Here is a 12,349-nt window from a genome sequence, read left to right on the forward strand (position 1 = left end):
TCTCATTGTTTCCCCTTCCTCATCCATCTGACTTTATCCTTTTTCAATCTCCTATGTTATTTTTGGACTCTAAATCCTCTGGAGCAAAGGCTGCTGTGGTGCTGTTTGTGCAGGAAGCTGTCTGGTGAGTCTCTGGGTCACATCGTATAGGTACTGCGATAACACTATGATGATTAAAATAATAATCCCCACTTGGCATTCACAAGGCATCCCAAAGCCACAGTGACCTGATAAAGACCCAGAAGGTGAAAAATCAGTGATAGGAATTTGGAATGGGTGGGTGTAATGAAAAGAAGAAAAGTTTGAAAGGCAAAAGCAAGGATCCATGGGGTAAGAAGCAATGGCAGAAGTCCCAGGAAGGTAAAAAGAGCTTATGTTAAGGACAAAAAGCCTGTGGAACTTATTTTTTGATGCAAAAAGGCTGTCAGACTGCAGCACCCTGTCCTACCTCCCCACACAGAAAGGTGTTACTTGCTTCTCTGAGACATCCCTGCAGATGCTTGATCAGGGCACAAGTCAGTGGTGAGGCTGGGCTGGTTTTATGGCTTTGCAAGAGTCACAAAGAGTGAAGTCCTGCTGCAGCTTTTCACATTCCTCCTGCTCTGCCTTTGTTCCCTATTAATGCAACAGTCCAGCAAGCTGTGCTGTCTCCATGGGCAAAGAGAGGGAAGAGCCCTGCATTGTGATAGATGCTACTGGGCACAAGGGAATATTTTCATGGATTTGCTGAATTCTGGACGACTTTCAGCAGAATAGAGGAAAAAATACAAAAAAACAAGCAAACCACCAGCTCCTCACTGTCCTTCTAACAGCTCTTCACTTCCAAGCTGTTCTTCCCCACAGGATGGCCTCAGGGGAGTTTCATTATGCTTCCTGATCCTGGTTTACTGCCCGCTGTCTGCTCTTCCCCCAATTGCCTGTGAGGATTTTTCTGCTGCCACTATTCCTCAATGGCATCCTGCCAACTCCCTCAGGCCCTCTCCTTCCTTTTGACAACTCTCTGCTGGCTGCACGCTCTCTGCTTGGCAAAATTAAATCTACTGGTGAAGACGAGGCATGCCAATCTTTTTGCCATGCTAGGCAATCATTCATTTCCATTTGCTGTGAAAACTTAACTTTCACTGGGAACAGTGATGACCCAACTAGCATCTCAATTCCAGGAACGTAGCCAAACCCCCTTCAAACTTGTGGCCAGCCAGTGATTTTCAGATTACCCTTCTTCAGACATGGAAACCTCAACACACAAACCAGCTACAGATAATCCACTCCTCCTACATTTCATCAGTCACCTCTCCTGGATGCATGAGTTTCCCTTTGTGGTACTTACTGGGATACCAGCTGGGCCAGGTTCTCCTGCAGATCCAGGCACTCCATTCTTGCCCTGTGTCAAAAGAAAAAAAGTTTAGTGATGTAATGCATGCTAAAACTGGAAATATCCAGCTACACCTACACCAGCAGGGATTTCTTTAGCATTGTTCAATCTCCTCTCCTGACAGACTGTGAAGTGTCTTATTTCCAATTGACCTCACAGCTTCTGCATCCTTGATTGCATGGTTGATCTCAGGAAAAAAAAAATAAAAAAATCAGTATTTGGACACAAATCCACAGGCCTGAGGAGGACCAAACCACTTCTCCTTCTCCTTTCCTTCACCCTTGTCCTTATCATATGCAGTATCCTTCTGTATGGATGGAGCCACCTCCTCTGGCTGCTCCAAGTCATCACTGTTCAGACAAAAGTCTTTTTAATCATCTCAGGCTTCCCCTTTTTTGGGGAATGGAGAGAAACACTTGTTCTAACAGTTGATACTTACCTGACACCAGAATTCAGAACAAGCCAAATGATCCTTTAAAGGGACCTGTTTCTCACTGTTCCTTAAGAAAGCAGCTGAGCTAATCATGCTCAAAGTTTGGTGAGATGAAGTTCTACACTCCTCTCAATTCAACATGCAGAGTCTTTCCCTTCATTAGAGTTGGCCATAAAGACTAGTCCTTGTACTCTCAATATTCAAAATCATGCCTTACACTCTTTTTTAGATAAAAAATAAGGAAAAGGAAGAACAAGACAAACTGACACTTCGACCTTCAATATAAAAGTAACTCTTCTGCAAAGAAGAATATGGCCTGGAGTTATGATAATTTCTATCTCTTCAAATATTTTTACTCACTGCTAGTGTTGTGCAGGGGCACAACACAATAGTGAGTGATGCCAGCAGTACAGCAGTAATGAGATCAATTATCAGGTAGACACAGGAGCTCTCCTTATGTTCTTGCAATCTCATCTAAACTGCCCCAGCTTGGAGGGACCTGCTGCTCCAACTCCTGGCATTGCTGAGTCAGCATTCCCCCACCACCACCCCCAATCATGCTGCAGAATCTGTTTCACTACCAGGTCTTCCAAGAAGGAAAGGAACTCATTCATTGCAACACACTAAAGATGGGCCTTGGTTCAGTAACAGAGATCTCTATTCAGATTTCATAAGGATTAATTTCTAAGACAGAATTTTAAACCCTATGAAATTAATAAAAGTAATTTCTGAGCCATCCCAAATGAGACTTTTTGAAGTGTCAACTAGATTTCTGTTTCTCCACTGAAGCTGAAATAAAATAGTACAGGTGAATAGTAGCACAAGTGGACCCCACAAAACTCAGCCTGGGTACCCACAGTGAGTGCCTACCTTTGAAAAGTGAGATCATGTGAGAAGTGAGTAGAATCCCAGAGGTAGGACTGAAATATGAGTATTTCTGACTCTGCAGTCCTGACAGAATCCATTGAACTGTTCTTCCCACTGAACAGTTGCTGCAGTTGAGTCAGCAACCATCAGTCCCTTGCACTATTGTAAGTCTTCATCAATTTCTAGCAATATTGTTATTTGTCTTTCTGAAAGGCAAAGTGTTTTAATCAAACATTCTGAATCTTCCTAAACTCTCTTCTTTCAAGCCAGAGTTCTGGACTGCAGAACATTCCCATCACACACAGTACCCCATCCCTGGAAGTTTTCAAGGCTGGGCTGGATGGAGCTCTGAGCAAAAGCTGCTTTAGTGGGTGGCATCCCTTTCCATGGCAAGGGGTTAGAACTACATTATCTTTAATGTTCTTTCCAATCCAAACCATTCTATGAACTATGATGTACCTCTAGAAATGGCTTGTCAGGAGAGAAAACTCACCGGCTGCCCTCGGGGTCCTCGAGGGCCCTGTGGTCCTATGGGACCAGGATCACCCTGAGAGGAAGAAAAGTATTCTGGTGAGTGAGAAAGGTCTGACATGGATGCAAAAGAACAAACATTTTAAAATGTTCCTGCTAAATTACATTGTTCACATATTAGGGGAAGCAGTATTAAAGGAGTCTCACTTCCCCCTTTCAGTTATTTATGAGGAAAACCAAACCTTTGAATTTTAAACACCTACCACTAAATGCAGTCCAATTACAGGCAGAAACAATTTCTATCAGGTTATTATCACATTATCTTAAAGCTGTATTTCTTAGGGACAGAGATTCTCTGATATTTCTCAAGAACTGACAAGTTTGTTCTCTCTCCCAGAAGGCTTCAGAGCCGCTTCCATCTTCTCTGAGGGGTTCCTTTTGTTCTGCCTTACATTTTGCTTCGTTCACCAGTTTCTAGTGGCACAGCGAGGTGCAAATGAGAAGCCACTTCTCCAGGTCCCATGGCAGTGGCACATCAGCTGCTTGGAACATTGCACTGCAGCTACTGCAGGATCCCACATCAACTGCACCCTCCCAGGACTTTGTTATATCACTGCATGTGACACTAATCATGCCAGAGGAACTGTTTGTACCATCTTTCTTTCCTCTGAGCAGCAGCAACTTATTCCATAGGTATTTCACAGACTTCAGTGGAGCAAAACACTCAGTCAGGTGCAGCTGTGGCACAGGAGGCGTGACAGAGCCTGGCCTGGTGGGACCTGCAGAGTGAAGCATTGCTCAGAGATGGGTGCCAGAAGACAGGTCCATGGCTACCAAGCACAGCTTGGGTTTCACACAGTGCTGCTTTCTCTGCTTATCCAAAGATGTAGCTGGCATTTTAGTGCCAGCAGTGACAAAGGCCCTCTAATTCTTTGTTTCCCATAATGATCTTTGCACAAATCATTCCCTGCAGTAATTCACCCTTTACTGAAGTTTCTGCAGCTGTTTCAGGTCAGGGTCACTGTGAATTAAATTTTTCATTTGTCAGGGAGAAGGAGATTCATTTCTGCTCAAAATAGTGCACTTACATCTTTCCCTGGTGGCCCCTCACGACCAGCAGGACCCGTCACACCTGGCTCCCCCTGCAATTCAGCAAAAAGGGAAGAGAGATCAGCTCAAGGTCAAATTCAGACCAGTATCACCACTATAAGTGGTATGGGGTCTCTGCAGTGTGTGACTGAGCTCAGTTAAAACTTTTTTAAAGCCAGCAAGAGCCTCGTTCGTCTTATATGACATGCAGCTTATAAAAATAACTCAGAAACGTCTCCTGTAAGTGATGCACAAGGCAGTGCTCTGCTTTCCAGCAAATTATTTGCTGCTGCTACTGCAGGCACTGAAAGAAACCAACACATTCATGATACAGAAGCTATCATAATGAGGAAGAGATGAGGATCTCCAGCACTGGATTTTTCACACAAGCTTCTGCAAGCAGAGAAATTTATTTCCCTGTAAAAAAGGCAGAATTAGGTGGAAGAACATAGTTTTGTATTCTCCCTTTTACACCAAGGAGCTTCAAACAGAGTGGAGAACAATTTTCATGCAGACTTGAGGTTTGAGTTTTATGACCCCACAGGCAACTAAGTCAAAGGGACATTTCTATTCACTTTTCTGTAAGTTTTATACTTGGACTTTTTTGCACTTCTTCAGCATTTGTGGAGGAGAGCTAGTACTTGTTCAACAAGTACAGTAGGGTTCCACACTTTGCCAGCATTTTAGCAGAAGGATGTGGTATGGAGGCATCCTTGAGACTTCTTCACAAAGGACTATCTCAAAGGGAGCATCAAAGCATTAAGTTCTACCAGCTGCCTTCCCCAGAATTAGAAGTTCAGAAGAGGGAACGAAGACAGCTGCTGTCATTTTTGTGCCATAGATGTGGCCCATGGAATCATAGTTGCAAAGCCACATGAAACACAGTCATCATTTTTACCTTCTGCCTCAGAAAGGGCAACTTCATTTCCCACAGTCTTTATCCAAAGGATTGTGCATGTGGTGCCTGTTACTTACCCGGGGACCTGGGGGACCTGTATCTCCTCTCTGTCCTTTGAAGCCCTACACACGGGAATGAAATCAATCATTATCCATCACCCTGATGAAGGAAACACTAAGAAAACTGTGGCTTGAATGTTTATTTAATAACCTTTCCAGTTTTGCCAAAAGTTACTAAGGACTGGTCAGCATGGAGCAGCTGTATCCCAGGGAGTAATCAGGCAGGGCCACATCACAGGAAGAACTTTCCATAGCTCCTTAAGCTGTAAAACCAATGCTGTGGTCTTTATATCCATGGTGTGACCAGCCAATATGTTATTTAACCCTAAATTTTGCTGTCCCCACTCTTTCAGAGGACAGAGAACACAAGGACTATAGCTGTGACATCTGGTGGAGAGACGTCAGGAGGTTGCAGGCTTTCATTTCTAGGGAAGGGATTTACTCTTCTCCATGTGTGAAGGATTCAGAAATGTCTGTGTTCTATTTTTGTTGCTTATTCATGTATTTTGTTTAGTCACAATGCTACATCTGGTTAGATGTTTGCATCAGTAAAGAACCTCATTTGCCCAAGAAATGCTCCCTTACTACAGTACAGGGGGTTGAGTGAGTGGAACCCTTCAGAGCAGCACCCACCGGCAATCCTCTGGCACCCTCCCGGCCTGGGAGCCCTTGTTCTCCAGGCTTTCCCTGTGGGAAACAATAATGCTCATGTTAGAGACAGCCCCAGGTCCATCTTGCTGCTGTTGAAAACTTCCCACTCCTCTCCCTTAGCCATAACATCACTGAGAACTGGGATCTCCAGGGTTTGTCCAGCAGGGTCTGAGTTTGCAAAGAGGACAGCAGTGACAGACATTCCCAAACACAGCTCGACCTGCACTGTCACCTGCACTCTGAGGTCCTGGGGCATTGTACAGCTCTGGACTGGTTCATGTTTGCAGTGTTGTAGTGCCAGAGGGGTGATGCACAGAGCTGCACCACTACCTAATCAGCACACAAAAAATCAGCATCTGCACATAGAAATGGGGTGGTTTGGTGCAAACACAAACTATCTGCAGCTGCTGTGACAAGCACTCCTCCACTTAGCAGTTGTCCTAATGCCTGGGAACTTGGCTGTTCCCAGAACCACTAAGTCCCATTTGAGAAGTCACAGAAAGAGGCTGGCAATGCCTGATATTTGAAGCACATTCTTCATGTAACACATGAAACACAGAGTTTCAAGAAATAACATTCACTGCCAAATTTACTGACATTGCCTTTTAGCTGACAACTTTGTGGCTCAGCTTTTTTCCCCTCAGCAAATGCAAGTATAGACTAAATAGAGAAAATCAAATATAAACCCTCTAATTCTGGGCAACAGAACTATCTCAGAGCAATCCAGAAAAAAAGCTTTAAAGACTCCTCCTTCCCTAAACTTTTTTATGCCCCATAAACTTCTATCAAAAGGATGGATCACTAGGTTTAATGTTACAAGACAACCTTCTTTCTCTGCAGTGTTTAAGACAGCTGTAAAAGTGGAGTCACTAAGTTTTAGTGTATTTATGGTAGTTGTAAAAGTAAAAGAACCCAGTTTCTTTTCAAGATTGCTCATGTGTCATGCCTATAAATCGCTCAAGACAATACAGTCATTCTGGTGTTAAGAACAGATGTGCAAACAGGCTCCTTGTTCCCCCTAAGGAGTCCATAGACAGGCAGCTCCAAAAACAACAACTGGATGTAGCTTCTGATTGCCTGAGCAAAACAATTATAAATTACATTACCGGCTCCCCCAGAGATCCTGGTTTGCCATCTTTGCCATCATTCCCAGCAATGCCCTGTTAAATGAAATGCAAAAAAAAAAAGGAATCAATAAGGAAGATTGGTGGGAGTTTTGTCAGTGTGAAAACTCTGCTCATCATGACATGTTTATGTTTACCTAAATCTCCAAAACCTTCCCTACTTCTATAGCTCAGTCATAAACCTCTCCCTGCCACACCCCTCTAACAGCATGACCTCTTTCCTTTTCCAATATGGCAGTATTTCCCTTTCCAGCAAGGCAAGTACTCCAACAATCTTAAATCAGAATTTTAAAAACAGCTGTTATAAATCCTTGTAATGCAATTATCTTAATTCAGGCAGGCTACTTTACAGTTGAATTATCTTTGGTTCTATATTTATGACAGATTAAAAAAAATTCCCAAAATCTTGTACTGTTACATTTTCCAGAAGAGAGGGATCTATAGCCAAGGTGCACTTGAACGTGAGTCAGTGCAAAGGAATCATTTTGACTGTGAATTCAGATAAATTCAATGTCCCCTCTGAATCCTTGAATCCCTTACACTGGAGTTATAAGTTGATCTTTGTGCTCTGTAGAAGAGTATTTCTTCCAATGAGAAGACTCACAAGGAACAGTCCTGATTCACATTGTTATTAACACTTTGCTTTAAAGTGATCAAATACAGCATCCACACTGTCCTGGAACAAGGACATTGCATCAGCATGACAGAACTGCTGCAGACCATGCATGGCTCTCAAAGCACCTCAGAAGTGTCACCTCTTTGTTTTACATACCTATGTGTGCATGTGCATGAATAATTTAATGTACTGAACTAGAAGGAGCTTAGTCACACTCACTGGAAGTCCAGGCAGCCCTGGTGGGCCCTGTGGACCTGGGGGACCATCTTTGCCCTGGAAAGAAAGAAAGAACAAACACTGAGGGTCAGGCAACCTCCTCAGAGGCTTCTGTCAGAAGAAGATTTATTACATCTAGAGTCTGCCATGGGACAACTGGGAGAAGGTGGTCTTGTAGGCCATGTCACACAGTCTGTGAGGTTTCCTTGAACTCCTTCTAGTTTGGAATGGATGGCTCTCTTTTCACATTAAAAAAAATCAGTATTGTGTATGAGTTCTTAAAAATAAAGAAAACACTGAAATCACTGGTCATTTTTTTCCAGAAGGTTAATTATATTTAATATTTCATCCTTAACCTTCTGGATGAGGTGTCCTGCCAGGAAGCAGATGTATATTGTATATGTTTTAAATGAGTAGTTCCAAGAAGTACCTTGCTGACCATCCCTAAAAATCCCCTTAACCCACAGGACTGGACAATATCATCCCAAGTCTTTCACAATGCCACAACCTTATCATCAATTTGAAATGGAATTTCAGCCAGCCTGATCATCTTCTCTCTGGCCTCTCTGACAATGCTCACTGATTTCATAATCTGCCATCAGAAAGACCATCACTGTTTACTTACAATGAAGTTCAGGTTGTGAAATGGCTTTGCAGAAGACACCTTGTCCCTTAGGAAACCTTGCTCTAGAAATTCATCATGGAATTACACAGTTTTAAACTCTTCCAACTCAACAGGGGCTATTCTTCAGGGAAGGTTCATGTCCAACTTTTCAAACTGAAGCTATCATCACTGAGATTACCTGTGTCTCCCAAGGTTTTCTGATGCATTACCCCAAAGCAGCATCCGAAAACCCTTCAAATCAAACAGCAGTGCCAAAATTCTTCATGGGCTTCCAGGAGGTTATACGTGTACTGGCATTTTTGGTGGTGCCAGGAAAGAGTGCCAGGCTCCACATCTCAGCAGGGATGTGCTGTGATGTTCTTCAATAGGTTGCTGGTTATATTTTGATAATCCCCACACAGGGTTCAGATACTAGCCTTAGGTTATGAAGCATCCTAACAGATTTAGAAGTCTTGTTCTGGAGGCTTAGAGATATTATTAGCAAGGACAGACAGACAAGAGGTACAAAAACTTCCACAGAGGTCCCATGGGCTGGACTGTCCTCTGGCTAACTTGGAATTTCATTTGGTGAATAAAAAAATGCTAGAACAGTAATCTGTGGTTATTTGTGAAGGTTCTACTTGCAGGCTGAATATTTTGGGGAGCTTTCAAAGGATCTTACATGGATGCCAGCTCAGCTTTGCTTCACAGACCTAAACCTAGGTGAAGGCAGTGGTTGAGCACAGAGCTTAGAGCTTACCACGTCTCCCGGGTTTCCTGCTGGTCCTATTGGTCCTGGTGCCCCATCTGACCCCTAAAAAAAAATAAAGCAGAAACAACATGAATGATTAATGCATTTTATATGTTTGTCAACACATTCCCTAAAATAGCTGGCAACTCTGGAGCTTTCTTTAATCACTCAGCTCAACATTCATTCAATTTCTTCATTCATCAATGAAAAGCAGTGACAACCTCTGCACTCAATCAGCCTGCAAAGCCAGAAATAATCAGATATTTGAGTTTGGTCTTGGCTCTTCCTTCTGAAAACAGGGGACAAATAGGAAAAAGCCAATCATGACAAAAATAACTCTGAAGAACAGCAATTATGGGAGAACAGAAATTCTGTAGCACACTCTGTGGCAGGCAAACTCCTGGAGCCATGAGTCAACGTGGACGGAGGGAAAAGTCAGCAAAAGCTGAAGAACAAAATTATCTAGGGGACATCACATTTTGCTCTGTTTTGACAGGCTCAGTTTTACTTTGCACTTTTCCTTTGGCTGTGAGTCTGTTCAGGAGGTCTCATAGGACAATTTTAAATGTTTTAATCCCACTGGTACAGCTCTGTAGTTGTAGCAGTATTAGGTTAATAGAGACACAGCAAATGTGCCTGTTATTAACTTCTAAAATAATGCTCATGGGAGCTCAAATGACCCACAAAGCAAGTCCATGTGTTGTCCCTGCAGCAAAGTATCCAGCATCCTTTAGGTAGTGCTACCATCTGAATATGGAATTTTAATCTAACCCCCTTTTCTGGTATGTCCTGTCATTTAGTCAGTGCAGTGTGAATTCAGGGTGTGCTGGTCCCAAGAACAGATGAGGGTGGCACAACCACAGCACAGCAGAGCCAAACTGCACTGTAAGCAGCAGTATGAGCAGTGATGACTCTGGGCAATGAAAGGTGGTTTGGAGGGAAAAGTCCCTGACTCAGAAAAAAATCCCCAGACTCAAAGGGAGTAAAGCAGAGATACCACCAGCAGGAGAGCCAAGTGATTTCAGCCCTGATTCTTCACTATCACCCCTTTTTAAATACAAAGAAGCATAATTTTTTTCATGGAGAGAGCATAACTAAGAATGAGGAGGACTGTGATGGAGACAGATATGTATAATGCCTTTTAAATCAAAAGTAACACACTACATGAAAATTGGAGAAAATCCAGTCTCATAGCACTATGTAAAATTGAAAACTAAAACGCTCTTAGATCTGCTAGTTCTAGACTAACAACTTATTCCACATACAGGAAGGCACCTAAACATGTACTAAATAGTCCCTGTGGAAGAGTTTTCATCATCATCTTTGTGTTGTATAAAGAGAGCAACTGAAGCTTAGCAACAATTTATAGAATGAGTTGAAGCAATCAGTGGAAAGTGGCCAATGTATTAAATAGCAATTACCATGAGTGGGCAACTCCATCACACTCAGGGGATCATTAGGAACCCACTGGAAAATGCAAACTCAGTGCACAGACAGATGGGAATGGTTCTTTCCACCACATGGAGCTTGCAATACCCTTTATCAGCAAGAAACAACAAGGACCATCTTTGTAACAGAGGAACTTACAGGTGGACCAGGGTTTCCAGGAGCCCCCGAGAAACCAGGCATCCCAGGGTGGCCCTGCAGAATGAAAACAGAGACTTTCTTTATGCATTAGTCACATATTTGTATAAAAGTTAAGTGATTATTGTGAGGTAACACTAAAATGAGTCAATTCACAGAGAGCTGGTTGTAAGGGAATAAAGATCTATGGCTTTTTAAAGTGAAACCTTGGTTTTCAAAGCACGCATTTCAGAAATAACATAGTTAATTTTCAGGTGTAATTCTTCCCACACCTATTTTAGTCTATGCTAATGGAAGATGAGAGCAGATATTGTGGAATTACACAAGACAGGAGGTCAGTTGGGAAATCAAGCCTGTCTAAAATATCCTAAAAATGTCATTGAAGAGGTGCTGATTTGCACCCTAAACCAGTGACTCAGCCCTTGGCAAAATTAACTATGAAAGTTTACTCTAATTTAAACCATTCTCATCTTTCCTGTGGCATCTCAGTCCCTCCTTAAAAGAGGTCCTCCTTACATTCATCATCTAAGACAAACAGACACACTGGCTTTTTCAACCCAAAGACACCTGAACTGGAAATCATCTGGGGATTATCCAAGGAAATGAGTAAGGGTAAGGTAATGTAGAAAATTTAAGGCATTCAGTCCAGAGGTGAGAAAACAGATGGTACTGTCAGGTTTTTATTGGAGATGAAGATGGAAGTCTGTGGAGGACTGCTATGGTTCCACTCTTTGGCAGAGCCCATTTGTGGTTTGTCAGTGATGAAGAGCTCCCATCTTCCTGCTCTGCCTCTGAGAAGGCTGCTCTTGTACAGGCATCGTAGGAGTTACTGATGAAAGAACAATCACAGTGACAGCACTGCTGGAAAGCACACTCTGTTTTTACCTGTTCACCTTTTTCTCCTACTTCCCCAGTCATACCACGGTCTCCTTTAGCACCCTGGTAATAAAAAAAGAGCCATTGAAAGTCAATGAGATTCAGTGTTGTGACAGCTTTTTGACCTCTCTCATAAAGCACTTGGACATACAAGAATAAAATTCAAAAGTCAGGACTGAACCCTCTTTGCCCTCCTCTTAAATTCTTCTCTAGACTTCCACAACCAGTACTGGAGCCAGAAATATATGTGGAAAGTGGCCTTTGAGCAGACCCAGCATAGCTGGTTTTAATGTTTTCTTGTCCTAGGGATAAAGAGCAATTACACATCTGTAAAGACTAGGTGGGTTGTTAGCACTTCACTAAATCACATCTTCATAAAGAATCACCTGGCCCAACAAAGGCACCCACACCCTTCAGGGACAACAGCAATAAAATCAGCATTTCTAATGTGCAGCCAGAAAATTCATACTGAGAATGAGCTCCCCTGCTTTCTCTCTCTGTTCTAGAGACACAGGACAGACACAGCTAACTCAAATGTGCATGTGTGCATTATCAGTGCTCACAGCAAGACAAGACAGTGAGGATCACTGAGGGAATGGTGAACGAGGTGTGAACAGTGCACACAGCAATAATGAACTGCTGGCCATGGAAATAATGCAGTGCTTTACTACATGACAGCTAGGAGACAAGGGGGAGAAAAACAGTTGCTATTTATTAATAAAAGAGTTTTAATTTGTA

The 12,349-nt window shown here is 42.7% G+C and overlaps 1 protein-coding gene across 1 annotated transcript in view; it reads right to left on the reverse strand.

Annotated features, from left to right (window-relative positions):
• COL22A1 (collagen type XXII alpha 1 chain) overlaps positions 1 to 12,349 on the reverse strand; it is a 227,247-nt gene that overhangs the window by 18,901 nt on the left and 195,997 nt on the right. The window contains exons 48-57 of the mRNA XM_015620160.2: positions 11,621 to 11,674; positions 10,739 to 10,792; positions 9,161 to 9,214; positions 7,800 to 7,853; positions 6,947 to 7,000; positions 5,823 to 5,876; positions 5,208 to 5,252; positions 4,232 to 4,285; positions 3,166 to 3,219; positions 1,328 to 1,381 (exon numbers count right to left, since the gene is read on the reverse strand). Of these exons, the coding sequence (XP_015475646.1) occupies positions 1,328 to 1,381; positions 3,166 to 3,219; positions 4,232 to 4,285; positions 5,208 to 5,252; positions 5,823 to 5,876; positions 6,947 to 7,000; positions 7,800 to 7,853; positions 9,161 to 9,214; positions 10,739 to 10,792; positions 11,621 to 11,674 (531 nt within the window). The remainder of the gene's footprint in view (positions 1 to 1,327; positions 1,382 to 3,165; positions 3,220 to 4,231; positions 4,286 to 5,207; positions 5,253 to 5,822; positions 5,877 to 6,946; positions 7,001 to 7,799; positions 7,854 to 9,160; positions 9,215 to 10,738; positions 10,793 to 11,620; positions 11,675 to 12,349) is intronic.

Source organism: Parus major, chromosome 2 (genome assembly GCF_001522545.3).
Source record: "Parus major isolate Abel chromosome 2, Parus_major1.1, whole genome shotgun sequence".
Taxonomy (NCBI): domain Eukaryota; kingdom Metazoa; phylum Chordata; class Aves; order Passeriformes; family Paridae; genus Parus; species Parus major.